A 24,159-nucleotide genomic window follows, 5' to 3' on the forward strand; every position below is an offset into this window, starting at 1 on the left:
AAGCTGAGAGAATTCAGCACCACCAAACCAGCTCTCCAACAAATACTAAAGGGTATTCTCTAGACAGGAAACACAAAAAGGGCGTATAAACCCGAACCCAAAACAATAAAGTAAATGGCAAAGGGATCACACTTATCAATAATTACCTTAAAGACTGGCTGAATGGATACAAAAACAAGATCCCTATATATGCTGCCTACAAGAGACCCACCTCAAAACAACGGACACATACAGACTGAAAGTGAAGGGCTGGAAAAAGATATTCCACGCAAATAGAGACCAAAAGAAAGCCGGAGCAGCAATACTCATCTCCAATAAAATAGACTTTAAAACAAAGGCTGTGAAAAGAGACAAAGAAGGCCACTACATAATGATCAAAGGATCAATCCAAGAAGAAGATATAACAATTATAAATATATATGCACCCAACATAGGAGCACCACAATATGTAAGACAAATGCTAACAAGCATGAAAGGGGAAATTAACAATAACACAATAATAGTGGGAGACTTTAATACCCCACTCACACCTATGGACAGATCAACTAAACAGAAAATTAACAAAGAAATGCAAACTTTAAATGATACAATAGACCAGTTAGACCTAATTGATATCTATAGGACATTTCACCCCAAAACAATGAATTTCACCTTTTTCTCAAGTGCTCATGGAACCTTTTCCAGGATAGATCACATCCTGGGCCATAAATCTAAACTTGATAAATTTTAAAAAATCAAAATCATTCCAATCATCTTTTCTGACCATAATGCACTAAGATTAGATCTCAATTACAGGAGAAAAACTATTAAAAATCCCAACATATGGAGGCTGAACAACACACTGCTGAATAACCAACAAATCACAGAAGAAATCAAAAAAGAAATCAAATTATGCATAGAAACGAATGAAAATGAAAACACAACACCCCAAAACCTGTGGGACACTATAAAAGAAGTGCTTAGAGAAAAGTTCATAGCAATACAGGCATACCTCAAGAAACAAGAAAAAAGTCAAATAAATAACCTAACTCTACACCTAAAGCAACTAGAAAAGAAAGAAATGGAGAACCCCAGAGTTAGTAGAAGGAAAGAAATCTTAAAACTTTGGGCAGAAATAAATGCAAAAGAAACAAAAGAGACCATAGCAAAAATCAACAAAGCAAAAAGCTGGTTCTTTGAAAGAATAAATAAAATTGACAAGCCATTAGCTAGACTCATCAAGAAACAAAGAGAGAAAAATCAAATCAATAAAATTAGAAATGAAAATGGAGAGATCACAACAGACAACACAGAAATACAAAGGATCATAAGAGACTACTATCAGCAATTATATGCCAATAAAATGGACAACGTGGAAGAAATGGACAAATTCTTAGAAAAGTACAACTTTCCAAAACTAAACCAGGAAGAAATAGAAAATCTTAACAGACCCATCACAAGCATGGAAATTGAAACTGTAATCAGAAATCTTCCAGCAAACGAAAGCCCAGGTCCAGACGGCTTCACAGCTGAATTCTACCAAAAATGTCGAGAAGAGCTAACACCTATCCTACTGAAACTCTTCCAGAAAATTGCAGAGGAAGGTAAACTTCCAAACTCATTCTATGAGGCCACCATCACCCTAATACCAAAACCTGACAAAGACGCCACAAAAAAAAGAAAACTACAGGCCAATATCACTGATGAACATAGATGCAAAAATGCTCAACAAAATTCTAGCAATCAGAATCCAACAACACATTAAAAAGATCATACACCATGACCAAGTAGGCTTTATCCCAGGGATGCAAGGATTCTTCAATATCTGCAAATCAATCAATGTAATTCACCACATTAACAAATTGAAAAATAAAAACCATATGATTATCTCAATAGATTCAGAGAAGGCCTTTGACAAAATTCAACATCCATTTATGATAAAAACTCTTCAGAAAGCAGGAATAGAAGGAACATACCTCAACATAATAAAAGCTATATATGACAAACCCACAGCAAACATTATCCTCAACGGTGAAAAATTGAAAGCATTTCCCCTAAAGTCAGGAACAAGACAAGGGTGCCCACTTTCACCGCTACTATTCAACATAGTTCTGGAAGTTTTGGCCACAGCAATCAGAGCAGAAAAAAGAAATAAATGGAATCCAAATTGGAAAAGAAGAAGTAAAACTCTCACTGTTTGCAGATGACATGATCCTCTGTATAGAAAATCCTAAAGACTCCACCAGAAAATTACTAGAGCTAATCAATGAATATAGTAAAGTTGCAGGATATAAAATCAACATTCAGAAATCCCTTGCATTCCTATACACTAATAATGGGAAAGTAGAAAAAGAAATTAAGGAAACAATTCCATTCACCATTGCAACGAAAAGAATAAAATACTTAGGAATATATCTACCTAAAGAAACTAAAGACCTATATATCGAAAACTATAAAACACTGATTAAAGAAATCAAAGAGGACACTAATAGATGGAGAAATATACCATGTTCATGGATTGGAAGAATCAATATAGTGAAAATGAGTATACTACCCAAAGCAATCTACAGATTCAATGCAATCCCTATCAAGCTACCAGCGGTATTTTTCACAAAACTAGAACAAATAATTTCAAGATTTGTATGGAAATACAAAAAACCTCAAATAGCCACAGCAATCTTGAGAAAGAAGAATGGAACTGGAGGAATCAACTTGCCTGACTTCAGGCTCTACCACAAAGCCACGGTCATAAAGACAGTATGGTACTGGCACAAAGACAGAAATATAGATCAATGGAACAAAATAGAAAGCCCAGAGAAAAATCCACATACCTATGGACACCTTATCTTTGACAAAGGAGGCAAGAATATACAATGGAGAAAAGACAATCTCTTTAACAAGTGGTGCTGGGAAAACTGGTCAATCACTTGTAAAAGAATGAAACTAGATCACTTTCTAACACCCCACACAAAAATAAACTCAAAATGGATTAAAGATCTAAACATACAACCAGAAACTATAAAACTCCGAGAGAACATTGGCAAAACACTCTCCGACATAAATCACAGCAGGATCCTCTATGATCCACCTCCCAGAATACTGGAAATAAAAGCAAAAATAAACAAATGGGATCTAATTAAAATTAAAAGCTTCTGCACAACAAAGGAAACTATAAGTAAGGTGAAAAGACAGCCTTCTGAATGGGAGAAAACAATAGCAAATGAAGCAACTGACAAACAACTAATCTCAAAAATATACAAGCAACTTATGCAGCTCAATTCCAGAAAAATAAATGACCCAATCAAAAAATGGGCCAAAGAACTAAATAGGCATTTCTCCAAAGAAGACATATGGATGGCTAACAAATGCATGAAAAGATGCTCAACATCACTCATTATCAGAGAAATGCAAATCAAGACCACAATGAGGTACCATTTCACACCAGTCAGAATGGCTGCGATCCAAAAGCCTACAAGCAATAAATGCTGGAGAGGGTGTGGAGAAAAGGGAACCCTCTTACACTGTTGGTGGGAATGCAAACTAGTACAGCCACTATGGAGAACAGTGTGGAGATTCCTTAAAAAATTGCAAATAGAGCTGCCTTATGACCCAGCAATCCCACTGCTGGGCATACACACCGAGGAAACCAGAATTGAAAGAGACACATGTACCCCAATGTTCATTGCAGCACTGTTTATAATAGCCAGGACATGGAAACAACCTAGATGTCCATCAGCAGATGAATGGATAAGAAAGCTGTGGTACATATACACAATGGAGTATTACTCAGCCATTAAAAAGAATACATTTGAATTAGTTCTAATGAGATGGATGAAACTGGAGCTGATTATAGAGTGAAGTAAGCCAGAAAGAAAAATACCGATACAGTATACTGACACATATATACGGAATTTAGAAAGATGGTAATGATGACCCTGTATGCGAGACAGCAAAAGAGACACAGATGTACAGAACGGACTTTTGGACTCTGTGGGAGAGGGAGAGAGTGGGATGATTTGGGAGAATGGCATTGAAACATGTAAAATATCATGTAAGAAACAAAGTGCCAGTCTATGTTTGATACAGGATATAGGATGCTTGGGGCTGGTACATGGGGATGATCCAGAGAGATGATATGGGGTGGGAGGTGGGAGGGGGATTCAGGATTGGGAGCTTGTATACACCCGTGGTGGATTCATGTCAATGTATGGCAAAACCAATACAGTATTGTAAAGTAAAATAAAGTAAAAAAAAAAAAAAAAAGAAGAAGTTCATGGCCATCAGTACAGTTTCTCTATTAAAGAGCACGGAGGGGATGCAAAGAGAAGGGATGATGGTAATGGAGTTGGGTTCACAAATAAGCTGTTCTCTTCATGAGAGCAACTCTTCAGCCATTCATTGAAGAAGACCATGAAGCTGGTTTGGGGTGGAAGGCATAGCTACCAGAAGACAGTATACAAAGGGGCTGACTCCACCAGAGATGCTTGGAGATGGGAACACACAGACCACGAGAGCCATTCACCCTCCCCTCTTCCCCCACAGTCACTTGCAGAGAATTGCAGGTTCATTCTCTCTACTTGAGTGGGTTTTATTTTATTTAAGCCTCACAATGCAGTTACCAAACCCTTATGAGGAATAAGAAAAGCATTTGCCTTGCAATTCTGGTCCCGCCACTGCATCCGTCATGTTATATAAAGAAATCCAACCCCCTATTCATCACTCCTTTTCAGAACTCATCTATAATTCAATCCACACTAAGAACCTTTGCACAACGAAATGGCTTTTACTGGGTGATTACACACATCACCTGCATGCAAAGGAGAGCACAGTTTTCAAATATATTTCCTGGACTCCAAATCTTGTCTGATTTGTCTATGAGGGAAGAAAAGGGAAGTTTATGCATTCGACTAGCCATGTGGAGGGTATGAAAGTCTTATACAATGCAAAGAAAAATGAAAGCAGTGAAATTAGGGAAGGGGTAAGGAAGGCAGGCTGGCAAAATCATTAAATCTTCATTTCTGATACCAGTATGACTATGTATTTCAAAAGTGAGTTGAAAAGACCCACTGAAGAAAAAAGTCACTTCTATACCACATCCATACTCAGTCTGATTTTTATTTAATACAGGTGAGACAGCAAAGAGACCCCCCCCCCTTATGACAAAAGTGGGATACAATCTGAAAACAAAACACAGGAGACTTTTGAGGGAAGAGGCAAAACTAAACGATGAATAAGAACAGAGTCAACAGCCACCTGGGAAACCACACAAGAAGATCCCCCACTTCCTTTCAGGAGCCCGCAGCCCTCACACCTCTCACAATCAGAAATCTTCCCCCAGCAAGGGACGCTAAAGGCACCCAGCTGAATTTATTCCCACCACGTGCTTTTTCTCTGTGCGCTTATCTCCATGCTTCAACCTCCTCTGAAGCAAAAGACTCATTAATCCCATTCAAATTGCCAATATCAGTAAATTCTTTGCCTCAGCATTTAAATGCCAATACCAATTAAGTACCAACAGCAACTTAACTACTGATACAGTCCTCACTACATTCAGGAAATCCAGCCACAAGTCCAGGGAGCACTAATTCCAACACTACTTCATCAATTCTAAGTAAGTGCCAAGAAATGAGGTAATTTTCTGGCCACGCTGACGATGCATCCAACTGGACTGAAATCACTGCACACGCAAACAAGAAGGAACAAACTGAGCTGCAAGTCACCAAACCTGAAGGACGTTTTCACCAAGGCTTCCGGGCTATCGAGCTGAGGCAATTCATCAGCAAGGATTTCCTCAGGTGGCCGGGGGTCATGGACAATCGTAGGCCGTGGCTTCTCCTTGACATTCCCTGTGAGCCCATCGATGAGGGAGTTCCACAGACAGTTCTGCGACTTAGACCCTGAAGCATGAGGGGAAAAATAAAGGGATGCAGGTGAGTTCCCAACCAACTCCACGTCTTGCCTTGCCCAACTCAGAATTTTCAAAAGCAGAGCAGGAACACTGACGTATTTTTCATGATCCCCAACAACATTGGAGGGCTCCAAGATTTTAGTCAGGCAACTTATGGAGTAACCAGGATTTTTTTTTAATTTATATACAAAAATAAGTTCATACTCTTGAGTATCTTAACGCACAGCTAAGTATTACAAATATATATTGTTTCATTTCAGTGGTAATCAACTCTAACTCCTGACAGTTGTCAGTATTCACTGATATGTTTATTCAGCAATTGGAAGTATACAAAGGACTACCATTTTGGAGAACAGTAAGATGTTCAGACATCTTCTCAGGTGGCACTACTGGTAAAGAACCCTCCTGCCAATGCAGGAGACGTAACAAACATAGGTTCAGTCCCTGGGTCAGGAAGATCCTCTGGAGAAGAGCACGGCAACCCACTCCAGTGTTCTTGTCTGGAGAATCCCATGGACAGAGGAGCCTACAGTCCATGGGGTCACAAAGAGTTGAACACGACTAGAGCAACTTAGCATGCATGCACGCAGGATGTTCAGACACAAGTCTCCCCATGAATTTATCTTGCCTAAGACCCAAGTTGCAAGACTATTCTATGGAGACACCCACCCCAAAGAGAGCCAGAACCCACTATAGGCAGCTTCATTTTTCTGGAAGCTCAAGACTCAAGGAAAACGACACTGAATGTTAAATCCTACCCTAGAAACACTCCGAACATATGAGATGAATATTCAAGGCAGACATGAAGTAGGTACAGTGCCACAAATTAGGGTCTGATCAGCCAGGTCAATACCAACAATGATAAGTTATTCCAATATCAGGTACACTTGATATGATGGATTGAAAATGGCACTTTATCCCCATAGTCTTTCTCCCCACAATATAGAACCCCATGTATTAAGCATGTTTCTAGCTTCTGTAGACTGTTTTGTAAAACACCTGTGTTTCATGCATACCCCAGACATGCTCTGTTCTGGAAAGCCAGATCACATCCCTGAGTCACCCTGCCTTGGCCTCCTCCCTCCCTCATCTCCCCCCACCCCAGTTCTCCAAGAAGAGTCCCCTTCCCAGGGGCACGCTTTTCAGATATAAACCAACCAAACCAGAGTCCACAGCACGACACTTCCCTTACTAAGCTTCCATGTCCTGAGTCACTATCCACCTGCCCCGATGACCCTAGACAGGTAGCAGAGAGCTAGGAAGAGTCCCTATGGCCCAGAGCCCACTAACATTATTCAGACTAGCCAATCCTAAGCCTGCTCACCTGGGAGAACCAGTCCTTACTGAAGAAACCACACAAAGACTCCTGCCCAGTGTCCCTTCCTCCCTCTGCCTCACACCAACCCCAGTGCTTCCAGAGCGGCCTCTGTGGTATAACATGTACTCCCTCTTGGGGGATCTGTGAAGATCAACAAATTATCTTTTCAATGGCAGTCATCCTCTGGCCTTGCCATACCTAAATAATCATAAAGCCTATTAAAACAATCTGGTTATAGGGAAAACATTAGGCAAATCTCAACTGAGAGACATTCAACAAAATATCTGACCATCTGACCAGTATTCCTCAAAACAAGCAAGCTTATCAAAAAACAAGGAAAGTCTGAAAAACTGTAACAACCTAGAAGAACCTAAGAAGATTTGATAACTAAATGTGGTATCCTGACCAGCTCCTGAAACTCGGAAAGGATATTAGGAAAAACTAAGGAAATTTCAATCAAGCATGTACATTAGTTAATAATGATGTATTACCAATTTTGGCTCATTAATTGTGACAAACATACCATACTCACATAAGAGCTTAATAATAGGGCAAACTGAAAGGGGGTATATGGGAACTCTTTGTACCATCTTTGCAAATTTTCTCTAACTCTAAAAATATTCTAAAATTAAAATTTATAAAAATACAAATAAATATTTAAAATAAATAATAAAAATGGTTATTAGTTTAAAAGTCTATGAGCAAGTAATTTCTTTAGAGACTGAGGGCATGCCTATCATTATTACCCAGTGCTGGTTACACTCCTCTCAGAGGAAAGAAAACCTTTATCTTTGCTCAGATATAATGTCAGGTCTCCAAGTCATGCACCCATGGAACTGTGTCCACACAGAGGGGGTTGGCTTTTCCTACCCCATCCATGCAGAAGAAGGACATTTTTGTAATACACGCAAAGACTCATTATGGGGCATGAGGAGGTGCACGTGGAGCAATAAGGAGCAGTTTCAGCTAAAGTAAAATGCATGTGATGGGTGGCGTAGAGAATAGATCCAATGCTCACAGGAATATTTCCCTGACCAGCCATCCACAGCCCACAACATAAGAAAGCGCCACAGCTTACTGTGCCTGAAGGCCACATTTAAGATCCAAAGAACTTCACACACAGAAGGGAGCATCTCACAAGGATTCCTGAACCTTCACCAAGGACAAGCATGAATCCAAAAACAATCTTTTTTTTAACTTTTTTCAAAAATGTATTAATTTTTGGCTGTGCTGGGTCTTCATGGCTGGGCTCCTTTCTAGTTGCAGTGAGTGGGGGGCTACTCTCTACTTGTGGTGTGCGGGCTTCTCACTGCAGTGACTTCTCTTGTTGCAGAGCACGGGGTCTAGCACATGGCCTCAGCAGTCCCCTGGATCTAGAACACAGGCTAAACAGTCGTGGCCCATGGGCTTAGCTGCTCCATGGTATCTGGGACCTTCCTGGACCTGGGATCGAACCCATGAGTCCTGAATTGGTGGGCAGGCTCTTAATCACTGAGCCACCAGCGAAGTCCTGAAAACACCCCTTTTAATGATCATGGTCACAACTGACCTCCTGGGGGTGTCCCACAGCCAAACTGCTTCTGTGTCAATCAGGAGAAAAGTAAAGCACATTAAGGGCAGGAAACAGAACCCTCAAACTCCTGAAATACATGACAGCTTTTCCTAAAAGCTGCTTAAGAGTCTTCAACACATATCTTGAGAAGATTTGGACCTGTTAATGCAGGTCTGGTCCTATGTTAACAAAGTTCTGGTTCTAGGAAGAAGATCAAAGCAGCAGCCTGTTTTCTTAAATTTGACCTAAGTGAAGCCTAACAGTAAACTCCCCACCCATTTCCGTTCGTTCTTTCATTTATTCATTCAATATGTGTGTGCGTGCTCAGTGGCTTAGTCGTGGTCAGACTCTTTGTGATGCTATGGACTGTAGCCCGCCAGGCTCCTGTGTCCTGGAATTTTCCAGGCAAGAATACTGGAGTGGGCTGCCACTTCCTCCTCCAGGGGATCTTCTCAGCCCAGAAAGCAAGCCCACATCTCCTGCATTGGCAGGCAGATTTTTTACCACTGCACCACATGGGAAGCCCATTCATTCAGTAGACACATTTTTATTTCCCTCAATATGCCAGGTTCCACTCTGGGCTCTAGAAATAGAAAAATGAATGAGACTGGTTCCCTTGGGATGAACTGGCCCATACGCAATTACAATAAATAGGCAGATTCCTAGATGTGAGATGTATAAATACCTACTTACTACATTCTTAGGTCTTCAGTTGTTTGCAGACAAATGCTTTACTAAATGTTATAGGTATGCTCATCACATTAACATAAAGGTGTTCCCCCTATCCAAAAAATACCACCTATAAAGTACTAGGAATTGGTATTTTAATAAATCTTCCAATCATCTTGTGAAAGGCATAACTACATGGCATAGTTTCCTCATGCTAAAATTATTAATTCTTAAATGCATCACTGACTCGATGGACATGAATCTGAGTGAACTCTGGGAGCTGGTGATGGACAGGGAGGCCTGGCGTGCTGAGATTCATGCGGTTGCAAAGAGTTGGACACAACTGAGCGACTGAACTGAACTGAAGTACATAGTTATAACACACTAAAATTTTATAACTTATTTTGGCATTTCCTCATTTTTTAATATTCTGGGAAACTTAAATGGAAGTGGCCTGTTTCTCTTGACCTTTGAGAGTCCAAAGCACAATTACTCTCTTGGGATAGTTTTTGATTTCTTTTTTGTTTTGGTTTGGTTTTTAACTTAAAAAGGCAGAGTGGATAGTTTTTGCTCAAAAAAAAAAGAAGAAAAAAATGCTGGGATCCAGCAATTCAGAGGACGTTCCAGCTGGGAAGTGTGCGAGAGTCTAGAATTGGATGATCAGCCAAAACACAAATTGGCCGTGAGAAAATGAGGGATCTGGAAAAGCCTGGTGATAATGAAGGAGAGATGGGTGAATTTAAGAGATGTAGAATCAGTAGGATTTGGTAATTGATTGGGTGTAGAGGAAGAAGAGGGAAGTAGCAAGATGAACTGAGGTTTCTGTTTAAGCAGCAAGGTAGAAGAAAATGCTGAAGGTGGAGCAGTTCATGGGCCTAGAGTTGAATCGTGTTCTGCAAAGTTGCATTTCAAGAAAGAAAATATAAGCAAAGATCTCCTCCATATTCATGAAGAGGAAGCACACAGATGATGACTATGCGATTCAAATGAGAATACTCTTATTTCAGCAAATACTTCTATCGTGACTGAGATAAGAAAATTTTCATAGCATGATAACATAGGGGAAAAAATTACCCTTCTCACTGAACCCAAACAATAATTTAAAAAACTAAAATAATAATAAACGTTTTAGAGAAGGGCAATATCAAAGCCCCAGCCCTGTCCGGGAGTGTTCCAGCCATTATCTGACTTGATAAAAGCTGCAATTTAAGTAGAACTTGGGCTCCATCCACAAGGATCTAATTATAACAGCTCATTAGTGTCTTATCATCTATAACCTGGCCCTGCGGCACAAACCCAAGGGAGATCCAGGAAGCTGGCATAATGTAAAGCATTATGAGGAGAATTTTGCTGTTATCTGTTTTAATCTCTTTCTGAAGGTAAATTTTTGACAACAGTCTGCTTTAGATGAACAACACAGCACAAAATTGGAAGACTTCAAAACAATGGCTATGCCTGGGGCATGACTCCACTGATAACATGCCAATCATCCACAGAAGGGGATATGTTAATATTTTTGTGACCCCAACACTCCAGGAAAGTGTGGAGCACTCAGAGCTCTGTCGATGCTGCAAGACATATGGAAACTTTTATTACACCACCCTTGCGCTCAAAAAACTTTGGAGAGGCAGAAAAATGCAAGGCAGCCTCTGACTGCTGCAGACTAGAGCCAGGCTTTGGAAAAATGAATTGGTTTTCCCCTACCCCTCCCCAATAAACACGGTCGAGAGAAATGGTTCAAGACTTTGAAATGGACAAAGAAGTTCAGTGAGCATCCCATCTAGTTCCTTTTTGAACTCCAGGAGAAGGGGAGAGAACTTCTCTTCTGATCCTCCACAAATGTGGGCAGAGCCATCTCCAGGGACACTGGAACGGTCTGCTCTGGCAAAATGAAAAATAAAAACTCCCCTGCTCTAACTTATTTTCAGTTGACTTTGAAAGCATGAAAAATCCTTCTGACTAAGTAGAAGCAAAAACATGGAAACAGAGTCACACAGGTCTCTCTCAATAATATCAAAAACCACATGAGGGAAATCATAGATAAACTAAGCCCTCAGGGTACCAAAAATACTGCGGCTCGGGTGCAGATGAGCAACTCCATTCAGCCCACTCCATCTCATCTGCTTCTGCTCACTCCACTCCCTGCCCCTCCCCATTCCAGCTTTTGTCTCTCCTTTGACTTGTTCCTGACTCTTATCCAATGCCCATAACCTCCTCCTTTCCTGTTATACCCCCTCCACCCCTGCCATAAATCTTCTTTCTTCACAAAGACAACTTTTTGGGTACCCTATGAACACTTCAGATCGATTATAAACCTTCCAGAATCACAAAGTCCACATCCACACCAATGAGCTTATCAGAAGAACAAATGCTCAGATCCAGACGTAACCAACATTTGTTCAGTAATTGTTGTGTTCTGGGCATTGTCATGATGCCTTCACCAGCATTACTTCATTTAATCATCAAATCAACCCAAAGGATGTATTACTGAAGCATTACTGAACACTAAGACATTAAGACTCCAAGAGAGCAAATCACCTAGATTACAGAGAAGACACAAATTGCTTTGATCCAAAATTCTCATTCTCCTAATCCAGGGCTCAGAGTGATACACCACACTGTATTTTATTTGTGAGTCAATAAACACACACATAGTGTAGATCAAGCAAAATGCTCTGCATTTTTTACTATGAAAAAGATATCCCCTTACATAAGAATAAAGATACATCCCATCTGATACTAGAAAGAACCTTCTGCATGTTTGCTTTCCTGGAGGCTCAGACAATAAAGAATCTGCCTGCAATGCAGGAGACCCGGTTTCAATCCTTGGGTTGGGAAGATCCCCAAATCACGAAGATCCCCTGGAGGAGGGCATGGCAACCCACTCCAGTATTCTTGCCTGGAGAATCCTCATGGACAGAGGAGCCTGGCGGGCTACAGTTCATGTGGTCACAAAGAGATGGATACGACTGGGTGATTTTCACTACTTCCCTTTAAAGGAAGTTCAGGCTGCTGGGAGACATGAATGATGCAAGATGAGTTTAATGGGTTAAGAGAAGACAAGAAGGCAAGAAAGTGAGACTCTAAATGCAAAATAACTACAGATTCATTTCAAAGTGTGTCTAATGATGGCAGCTTGATAAACTGCTGGCAGGAGGAGCCCAAGGTGATGTGGTAATCCCATTTAAATCTGACAAGTGACTTATCAACTTGGTTCCTAATAAAAAAAAAAAAAATACACAAGCAGTAGGCTGGCAGAAGGCTGAGAACTTAGAGTCCTACAAAAAAAGGAGAGAGAGAGAGATTTAATTCTCCAGAAAGGTGGGGGTAAAAAAAAAACCTTGAAAACCTTCAACAGTTCTCAAAGTATCTGTGACATGGCATTCGTAGACATTCTCTCCTTTTGAGAGTATAAGGCTCCTAAAATTCCCAGGAGTAGAAAAAGTGGGGCTTGGGTACAGAGGTCTGGAATGAACCTAATAAAGCCCAGATGAAGAGTTTTATGCTCTCTAAAATAAAATGCTACTGATGGTATGGAAGGCAAAGGATTAATAATGTTTTGAATATCTTTAAATCAGATATACAGGTACTGCTCTATTATTTTCAATATACTAAATCTTGGTTTTAGAAACATTTCACAAGTTCTATCTTCTGTAATTTCAAAGAGATGGGAAAATTTAATTCCATTTCAGATATCATATATGCTGAGGTTGGGGGAGCAGCAGCAAAATATAATAATATAACTTGATCTGTGATGACATATTCTACATTCTCTAATATGTGAGGATTTATTTGAGTTATCATATTAAATTAACCTTTTTTAGCAACTAAATCACATTATTTTACTTATTTTAACTTTATATCTATCTGATAGTGCAAGACCTCCTCCTTTATTTTGGCTTCTCGAGTTCAAAAGGAGACATGTCTATAGAATTTTCTGTTGTAGTTTTATTATAAATTTTTCTTTTATAAGCTAGTTGTCTGGGTGATTGTTGCAAGAAATAAAATATTTAATGGTAATGACTTTACCATCTATTGAGATGATCAGGTGTTTTTTCTTCTCTCTTTTTCTCTCTACCTCTCTGTCTCCCTCTCATCTATGGATGTGTTATATTAAAAATGAGAGAAGAAAAAAAAAAAAAAAACCTATTTTTCCAGATGGAATCAAGTTTCCTCTAGGGAACGCTGTGGTGAAAATATCTTGATATGACAGAAGTTGGTTGGAGGAGGGAGAAACAACAAAGAAAGAGTTAAATTACTCTTCATTCAAAATGAACAGAATTTAGAGAAGGGCAAGAACAAAGGAGGGGGGGAAAGGAGAGGAGAAAGAGAAGGCAGAGCAATACAGCTGCAAGCTGGAACCATATTTTGCAAAAATAAGTGAAGAACTTTCAAAGAACATAGAAGTCTGACATCCATGTTTATGCTAAATGAAATGGCAACCCATTCCAGTGTTCTTGCCTGGAGAATCCCAGGGACAGGGGAGCCTGGTGGGCTGCCGTCTATGGGGTTGCACAGAGTCGAACACAACTGAAGCAACTTAGCAGCAGCAGCATGTGGAACTGCAATGTAACCGCCACTCTATAAGAGTAAATATCTCACACACAGGTTACTTTGCAAAAGTGATATTGGGGAGAGAATTCAAAGACTGTGTCTTTTGTTGTCTGGAAAAGAATAAATAGACATCCGCAAGACAGAAAGTATAGGAAAAAATTCAACAGACTCAGGAAAAGACAGACAGAGATAATAAGAAGAAACGTAGAGAAACCCCTGAAAAATCCACTGATTGAATTTTAGAGATTGAAACAGATGTGGGGTGAGGATTTGAGATAACCATGCATCGGTCTTAAAAGTCATGTCTATATGACATCTGAAATATACTCTAAAATGTTTCTTAATACTGAAGCCACCTTGCATTACTCAAATAATGCATTCTACTTGGTCATATTGTATTGTTATTGTAGTATACTTAAGACTTGCATTACTAGAATTCTATTTAAGACTTTTTGCATATTAGATGAGGAAATTAGCCACTAATTCTTTCTCTTATGTAGTCATTATCATGGGAATAATCTGTTCCTTTATATCTGAATAAAACTGCCTATAAAACTCTTCAGATCCAAAGTATCTCTAGCAAAGTCATCATTTTACAAACTTTTGAATGTCTTCTTTTGTTATAGTTGTACTGAGAATATCTATTTCTTCAGAAGTCAATATATCCCTTTAAAAACTGCCATTTTCTAGAAATATTCGATTCAGTTAGCATAGATTCCTATGACAATTTGTATTTTAATCTTCATCTATACAATAATAATAAGAGAATAAGATGGTTGGATGGCATCACTGACTCTATGGACATGAGTTTGAGCAAACTCTAGAAGTTGGTGATGGACAGGGACGCCTGGCGTGCTGCAGTGCATGGGGTCGCAAAGAGTCAGACACAACTGAGCAACTGAACTAACTGATATACTAATAGTTTTGAGTATTTCTTCACTTATTTATTTTCTGTTCACCTTCCAGAAATGTTTTGTCCAATATGGTAGTCATTATTCATATGTGGTGACTACATTTAGATCAATTAAAATTGAATAAAGTTACATTCAATTCAGTTCAGTCACTCAGTCGTGTCCGACTCTTTGCAACCCCATGGACTGCAGCACACCATGCTTCCCTGTCCATCACCAATTCCCAGAGCTTGCTCAAACTCGTGTCCATTGAGTCGGTGATGGCATCCAACCATCTTATCCTCTGTCATCCCCTTCTCCTCCTGCCTTCAAACTTTCCCAGCATCAAGGTCTTTTCGACAGAGTCAGCTCTTCACATCAGGTGGCCAAAGTATTAGAGTTTCAGCTTCAGTATCAGTCCTTCCAATGAATATTCAGGACTGATTTCCTTTAGGATGGACTGCTTTGGCCTCCTTGCAGTCCAAGGGACTCTCAAGTGTCTTCTCCAACACCACAGTTCAAAAGCACCATTTCTTGGGCACTCAGCTTTCTTCACAGTCCAACTCTCACATCCATACATGACTACTGGAAAAATCATAACTTTGACTAGATGGACGTATTTTGCTTTTTAATATGCTGTCTAGGTTGGTCATAGCTTTTCTTCCAAGGAGTAAGCATCTTTTATGGCTGCAGTCACCATCTTGCAATGATTTTGGAGCCCCCAAAAATAAAGTTTTTCACTGTTTTCATTGTTTCTGCATCTATTTGCCATGAAGTGATGGGACCAGATTTCATGATCTTCGTTTTCTGAATGTTGAGCTTTAAGCCAGCTTTTTGACTCTCATCTTTCACTTTTATTGAGAGGCTCTTTAGTTCTTCTTCACTTTCTGCCATAAGGGTAGTGTCATCGGCATATCTGAGATTATTGATATTTCTCTCAGCAATCTTGATTCCAGCTTGTGCTTCATCCAGTCCAGCATTTCTCATGACGTACTCTGCATATAAGTTAAATAAGCAGGGTGACAATATACAGTCTTGATGTACTCCTTTCCCTATTTGGAACCAGTGTGTTGTTCCATGTCCAGTTCTAACTGGTGCTTCTTGACCTGCATACAGATTTCTAGGGATTCGATCTGATAGACAGAGTGCCTGAAGAACTATAGACAGAGGTTTGTGACATTGTTCAGGAGGCAGTGATCAAGACTATCCCCAAGAAAAGGCAAAATGATTGTAGACGAGGCCTTACAAATAGCTGTGAAAAGAAGAGAAGTGAAAAGCAAAGGAGAAAAGGAAAGATATACCCATTTGAATGCAGAGTTCCAAAGAACAGCAAGGAGAGATAAGAAAGCCTTCCTCAGTGATCAGTGCAAAGAAATAGAGGAAAACATTAGAATGGGAAAGACTAGAGATCTCTTCAAGAAAATTCGAGATACCAAGGAAATATTTCATGCAAAGATGGGCACAATGAAGGACAGAAATGGCATGGACCTAACAGAAACAGAAGACATTAAGAAGAGGTGACAAGAATATACAGAAAACTAAACAAAAAAGATCTTTACGATCCAGATAATCACGATCATGTGATCACTCACCTAAAGCCAGACATCCTGGAATGCAAAGTCAAGTGGGTCTTAGGAAGCACCACTATGAAAAAAGCTAGTGGAGGTGATAGAATCCAGTTGAACTATTTCAAATCCTAAAAGATGATGCTGTGAAAGTGCTGCACTCAGTATGCCAGCAAATTTAGAAAACTTAGCAGTAGCCACAGAACTGGCAAAAGCCAGTTTTTATTCCAATCCCAAAGAAAGGCAATGCCAAGGAATGCTTAAAATTATATTCAATATCTTATAATAACCTACAGTAGAAAAGAATCTGAAAAAGTATATATATAAATAAAAGTACAGACGATTCACAATGTTGTGTTAATTTTGGGTGTCCAGCAAAGTGATTCAGATATACCTGACACAACACTATAAATTAACTATACTTCAATTAAAAATTAAAATTTAATAAAATTAAAAATTTACTTCCTCAGTTGCACCAGTCACACCTCAGATGCATAACAGACACAGGTGACTAGTAGCTACTGCATTGGATGGTGCCAATATAAAACATTCTATCATGACAGGCTTTCTGGAGAGTGCCATTCTCAAGGTTACTTTTGTTGCCTTAAGGGGCTGGCTCATGAATCTATACATTCTACTGCTTTTCTCATTTCTAATTCATCTGTTTTTGCTTTTAGGTTTATATTTTCATTCCCTCTACTTTGAATAAGTTTATATTCCTCTTTTTTCCCTAATTTTTTTTTCAGCAGAGTATTTGTGCCTATAGCTTTGGTACAAGTCACCAGTTTTGGCATGCCAACTTCCCATTGACTATCCTTTCTAAGAAGACTGCAATGAAAATTTTTATTTTCTTTTCTGACCCAAAAGTTGACTGTTTCTGAAAACGTATATCAAATGGTTAAAGTATTTTTGATTGTTGTTATGTAAGCTGCTCGGCTTTTCTTTTTTCTTCCATTTTCTTTTTTTCTTTGTTCCTTTTCTTCTTTCCTTAATTTTTTCTGTTTGCTTTCTATATTTTATAACAATATAGTCAGAGATTATGCTCTATGTAATCAAATCTTGCTTTAGGTTATTTATTGATGTTCATCACTCATCCAACACAGGGTAATTTTTGTAACTATTTCATGGGCACTTTATTTAAAGAAAAGATTCACTCTATGTGTAGAAAAAAAGGTATACAGCTATCACATCTGCATTGTGGACTACAACCTTTATCAATAGAAAATGACTCAGCTCTTTATTTCCTGAGTTCTGCTTTTCATAAAGTTCAACACTGCCATAGCTATCTCCTTTTTCCTTGTGCTTGCCTGAAACATTCTTGCTGATCATTTTTTTGTTTTAGTTTTGCCTTTTGAAATAATGCTGTTGTTCAATTGCCCAGTCATGTCCGACTCTTCGTGACTCCATGGACTGCAGCACTTCAGACCTCCCTGTCCCTCACCATCTCTCAGAGTTTGCTCAAGTTCATGTCCATTCCATTGGTGATGCCATCTAGCCATCTCATCCTCTGAGGCCCTCTTCTCCTTCTGCCCTTAATCTTTCCCACCATCAGGGTCTTTTCCAATGAGTTGGTGTTCGCATCAGGTGGCCAAAATATTGGAGCTTCAGCTTCAGCATCAGTCCTTCCAATGAGTATTCAGGGTTGATTTCCTTTAAAATTGACTAGTTTGATCTCCCTGCTGTCCAAGGGACTCTCAAGAGTCTTCTACAGCACCACAGTTCAAAGGCATCAATTCTTCAGTACTCTGCCTTCTTTAACGTCCAGGTCTCACAACTGTACATGACCACTGGAAAGACCATAGCCTTGACTATACAGACGTTTGTCGGCAAAGTGATGTCTTTATTTATTGAAATAATACATAGTTGTAATAATTGGAAAACTATGGTAGTTATCTTTAAATTTAAAAATATACATTCCTATATTCTTTTTCTCTTATTATCTGTCAACATCAATAACAACCCAGTTTCTGTTACTCCTGCCTGTATGAAATTATTAAATTAGCCTTCCTGGCCATGGAACTCATTCTCTGTGATGACCCACTATCTGTCTGTGGAGTGTGTTTCTCTCTGAATAAATCCACTTCTTACCTATCACTTTGTCTCTCACGGAATTCTTTCTGTAATGAGACATCAAGAACCTGAGCTTTATTAGGTCCTGAAACCCAGGTCTGTGATCTTAGTAAGAATCCTCCCACTTACTAGCCTATGAAATTACCCAACCCATAAAAGCTAACTATGCCACATTTCGAGGCCACTGTACTCGCCCTCTGCAATGACCCACCCTCTGTCTGTGAAGTGTACTTCTCTCTGACTAAGTCCACTTCTTACCTATCAACAACAACAACAAAAAGGTAGCCTTCCAATTCTTCTTTTCTCTTTCACTGATGTTATATGAATTTTTATATTTTGTTTCTAAATTGATATTTTAATATTAAGAAGTTCCACAGTTAAGAACTCTGTTTAACATTATGTGTTGCCTTTGTTTATCCTTAACTTTGGACTTAACGATACATTGACCTAGTTTTGGTGCTCAACAGTGCTTTAACATAATAATTTATCATCTAGAGCAGCACTGTCCAACACAGAGAAGCCATGTGTATAATTTTAAATTTTCTGGTAGCTATATTTATTAAAGTCATACAGGTAAAATTAATTCAATAAATTATGTTATATAAGTCAATAAATCCAAAATATTATATTTAAACAAGTTATCCATATAAAATGATTAATGATATTCTTACATTATTCCTTTTTCCTTTAAAACCCAATGTGTATTTCATACTTACAGATCTCAGAATTAGCCACATTTCAAGTGCTCAACAGCTGTATTTTATGAAACAGAACAGCTCTACAGAATTTATTTTGATTCATGTTTCAGTTGGCTTAAGTACATCCTCAAATAATTCTTTTCAGGAATGACATGTTGGTTAATGAGATACACATGAACAACACCTTAGGTACAGATTTACTGAATTTACATTAAACTCGGAACAATTTCTCAATTATCTTCTGCTATTTATATGCTGTAAAAGGGAATAGGAACCAAGCTGATAGTGGTTGCTTTTCCTTTGTAGGCAGACATTTTTCTTTATCTTTGTATCTCAAAAATTTTGCTAGTATATATGTAATTGTGGATTACTTTCACTGATTTTTAAATTTTTTTCTGAAACAGAAGCCCTTTCAATATGCAGACTCAAACCTTACTTTTTTCTGTTTAGGCAAGCTGCCTTCAACTTTATCTTTGATTACTGCTTCTGTTCCAGTTGAGTGGCTTCAGTCTCAAAATATCTATGATTCATTAATTTGTGTAGGTTTTTTCCTTTTCTGACCTCCTACTACTATCTTTTCTCATTTTCAGTTCTTCATTCCTTTCATTTGTAGTCTAACACACTGTTTCTTGTTTGTCTTCCAATCACTGATTAAAATCTTTTCAGGGTCATTTCTATACTTCAGGCATAGAAGATTTTAATTCCTATGTTTCATATTTACTTTCTTCGCATTGTTACTTTTGCATCTCAACTAAAATTCCGCCTGCTTTTCTTCTTAACAGCTTTCTGCTCCTATCATAGGGACTGTGTCTTTTTGCCTCTTCTGGAGAATGCAAAATAGCGTTTACATTTTTTCTTTTAGTTTCTATATTAAATCATTTTTCAGAAGTCTACTTTTTCCCTAAGTCTTTAGAATGGTGCTTAATTTCCCTAGTTCTTCATAATTGGGGCAGGGGGTGGGGGGCAGTGACCCTAGTTTAACCATTCTGGAATGGAAAAAGGTGATACAGAACTTGTTTCCTAAAAGGCAAGGCACATAGGTCACTCAAGGTTTCATTCACTATCTACCTGGGCTGCCTGGTGGCTCAGCAGGTAAAGAATCCGCCTGCAATGCGGGTGACCTGAGTTCAATCCCTGGATTGGGAAGATCCCCCAAGAAGGGAATGGCTACCCACTCCAGTATTCTGGACTGGAGAATTCCATGGACTGTATAGTCCACGGGGTCACAAAGAGTCAGACACGACTGAGTGACTTTCATTCATCTTGGCTGCCACATAAACTCAGCAGAAAGAACCACGAGTTAAGACTGACATTCATATGCCAACAGCTAGTTTTCACAGTAAGTAATACATAACCCAAGCCTAAAGAGAACAGTAAGAACAGTGCCCAACCTGCTTCAAAGCAAAGCCTTACATTTGTCTTTACCCAGTTGATGAGCACAGCTCCTACATAATTTTCAAAGTCTGTTTAGAAATTCATCTGGTGCAGTGGATCACTATAGAGTGAGACCATCAATTCCAAGAGGAAATGTCTCGATTATTCTTTGCCACACATCAAAAGAATGAGCCTGTTCAGCAGAGTAATGATGTAGGCAAGATTAAAAGGAGACTGTTTTCAAGAACTTTGACAGCATTCATTTAGAATGCTAATTAAAAGAGAAACTTTATCTATTAAGAGTGAAGTCTACTTGATAAACACTTTGTTAATGGTTAGGGTAATTTCAAAGTTTGAGAATTAGAAGAGAGTATTTTTTTAAGTTTTCTATAATTTAGACTATCATTAATTCAGACACCACCACCATCACCCCCCCATAATTGAGTAAAATTTTTTCAATGCATAACTACCTTGAAGTATGCTAATGTCTGCAAAGCATGCAAAAATCCAAGTCTTACCATCTGCTGGATGATTCATTTGTAAATCTGCCTAGTATTCCTTTGGGAAGTTCAGGATTGATTTTTTAATCTCATTATAAAAACTTGGTGGGAATGAATTCAGTCACTTTCAACACGTATGAAAGCATTCTGAGCACTGGGAACAATGTGCCATGTTCATCCTTATTGTTTAGTCACTAAGTCACGTCTGACTCTTTGCGACATGTTTAAATAGTATGTATACTATGATCAAAAATATGAGTGTTTCAAGTAATTGCTTGGAGATCTGGAGTTTTAACTGAGAGTTCCAGAAAAAACAGAAGCATATTTATTAGTCACAGAGAAGAACTCTTTCTAATTTTGGCCCAAACTAGCCATTGCTGGTAATAAAGTAAGAACAATGCATCGTCTGGCTCCTTTAGGGAAAGAACTGTAATCCACCCATGTTTACACTCCTGCACTCAAAATGTCCTTCAAGGTTAACTTTTTTTAATCTGCTTCTTAGATATCTGCTTCTGAGGCTGTAAAACTGTATTTAAAATATGAATGAATCTCTCATCAATCTTTTCTTCCATGTGTTTTAACTGTATCATGTAAGAGTTTTCTTCAGCTTCTCACCCAATTGGCATCATATCTTGACCTCTCTTCTTATCCTGCCCTGTATTAGGGAACCTAGCTTCATAAAATTTACTGACTTGGAACCCAAGCAATTCTTTCACAAGTTCCAAGAACTGCAGCAGCGAATATGAGAATTTCAAGAGTCTCCAGGACTGCACAGTTGCAGGAGGAGTTGTTCATAGCTGAGTTTGCAGGATGATGTCCTTGGAATTGCACATTTCACAGTCCTATAGGCCATAGGTGTCCACGCTGGGCTTCAATCCAAGATTTAGCCAGGGCCTAATGACACTATGGCAGGAACCGCTGCACTGTTAAAGGAGGGGGAGAAGAAACAGTCCTTGGCACACAATAGGTGCTCCATAAATATTTGTTGGAAAAGAAGGCATCACAGGAAGTTGTGACTGGAAAATCATGGGAGTCCTGTAAGTTAAAATGCATCTGACTTCTTTCTAGTGAGGTAACTGACTTTGCATGCCTAAGAGCTGTCCTGGCAATGAATGGGATTTCTCCCCTTGTTTGGAATTGTTACAGATCCAGAACATTCCCATTCACTCTGCTTTCAGTCAAACTGAACAAATATTTATTGAACATTTATTATACACTGTCTGGCAAGGCATAGTTTCTGCCTTAAAGTAACTCAAATCTAGTAAACACACAGTCAATAAAAAGCTATTTACAGGGACTTCCCTAGTGGCCCAGTGATTAAGACTCCATGCTTCCAATGCAGGGGCCCTGGGTTCTATCCCTGGGCAGCAAACTAAATCCCATACGCTACAACTAAGACCTGGCACAGACAAATAAATAAATAGATAAAAACAGTTATTTATAATATAAATAATATATTATACTAATATAATAGCAAGTAATAACTGTGTAGAAGTATAGAGATAACAAACAAATGAGGGAGTGACAATTTTGTCCTGAGGTTCAGACCAGGGTTTCTAATAAAGGCGCCTCTGACCAGTTTTTGTTGTTTTTTTCATCTTTTTTTTTAGTTGGAGTATAATTGTTTTACAACGTTGTGTTAGTATCTGCTGTACAACAAAATGAATCAGCTATATACATACATATATCCCCTCCCTCTTGAGCCTCCCTCCCATCCCTCATCCCATCCCTCTAGGTCATCACAGAGTTGCTTTTTAAATTTTATTTATTTTTTAATTGAAGGATAATTACTGTATAGAATTTTTTTGCTTTCTGTCAAACATCAGTGTGAATCAGCCATACGTATACCTATATCCCCTCTCTTTTGAAACTCCCTCCCATCTCCCACCCCATCCCACCCCTCTAGGTTGATACAGAGACCCTATTTGAGTTTCCTGAGCCATACAGCAAATTCCCATTGGCTATCTATTTTACATATGGTAATGTAAGTTTCCATGTTACTCTTTCCACCCTCCCCTCCCTTCTCCCCATGTCCATAAGTGTATTTTCTATGTCTGTTTCTCCACTGCTGCCCTATAAATAAATCCTTCAGTACCATTTTTCTAGATTCCATACATGTGTATTACAATACAATATTTATCTTTCTCTTTCTCACTTCACTCTCTGTAATAGGTTCTAGATTCATCCACTTCATCAGAACTGACTCAAATGTGTTCCTTTTATGGCTGAGAAGGAGATCAGCCCTGGGATTTCTTTGGAAGGAATGATGCTAAAGCAGAAACTCCAGTACTTGGGCCACCTCATGCGAAGAGTTGACTCATTGGAAAAAGACTCTGATGCTGGGAGAGATTGGGGGCAGGAGAAGGGGATGACAGAGGATGAGATAGCTGGATGGCATCACTGACTCAATGGACATGAGTCTGAGTGAACTCTGGGAGTTGGTGATGGACAGGGAGGCCTGACGTGCTGCGATTCATGGGGTCGTAGAGTTGGACACAACTGAGCAACTGAACTGACCCGAACTAAATATTCCATTGTGTATATTTACTGCAACTTCTTTATCCATTCATCTGTCGATGGGCAGCTACATCGCTTCCATGTTCTAGCTATTGTAAATAGTGCTGCAATGAACAATGGGATACATGTGTCTTTTTCAATTTTGGTTTCCTCAGGGTATATGTCTAGGAGTTGGATTGCTGGGTCATATGGTGGTTTTATTCCTAGTTTTTTAAGGAGTTTCCATACTGTCTTTCATAGTGGCTGTAACAATTTACATTCCCACCAACAGCCCAAGAGTGTTCCGTTTTCTCCACACGCTCTCCAGCATTTATTGTTTGTAGACTTTTTGATGATGGCCATTCTGACCGGTGTGAGGTGATATCTCATTGTAGTTTTAATTTGCATTTCTCTAATAATGAGAGATGTTGAGCATCTTTTCATGTGTTTGCTAGCCATCTGTATGTCTTCTTTGGAGAAATGTCTGTTTAGGTCTTTTTCCCACTTTTTGATTGGGTGGTTTGCTCTTCTGGTATTGAGTTGTATGAGCTGCCTGGATAGTTTGGAAATTAATCCTTTGTCAGTT

At 39.0% G+C, this 24,159-nt stretch overlaps 1 protein-coding gene across 1 annotated transcript in view; it reads right to left on the reverse strand.

The window, feature by feature from the left end:
* Window positions 5,587-24,159, reverse strand: part of LOC108635899 — a 139,252-nt gene continuing 120,679 nt past the window's right edge. Inside the window, exon 5 of the mRNA XM_018047501.1 lies at window positions 5,587-5,876. Within this exon, the coding sequence (XP_017902990.1) occupies window positions 5,587-5,876 (290 nt within the window). The remainder of the gene's footprint in view (window positions 5,877-24,159) is intronic.

Source organism: Capra hircus, chromosome 4 (assembly GCF_001704415.2).
Source record: "Capra hircus breed San Clemente chromosome 4, ASM170441v1, whole genome shotgun sequence".
Taxonomy (NCBI): Eukaryota; Metazoa; Chordata; class Mammalia; order Artiodactyla; family Bovidae; genus Capra; species Capra hircus.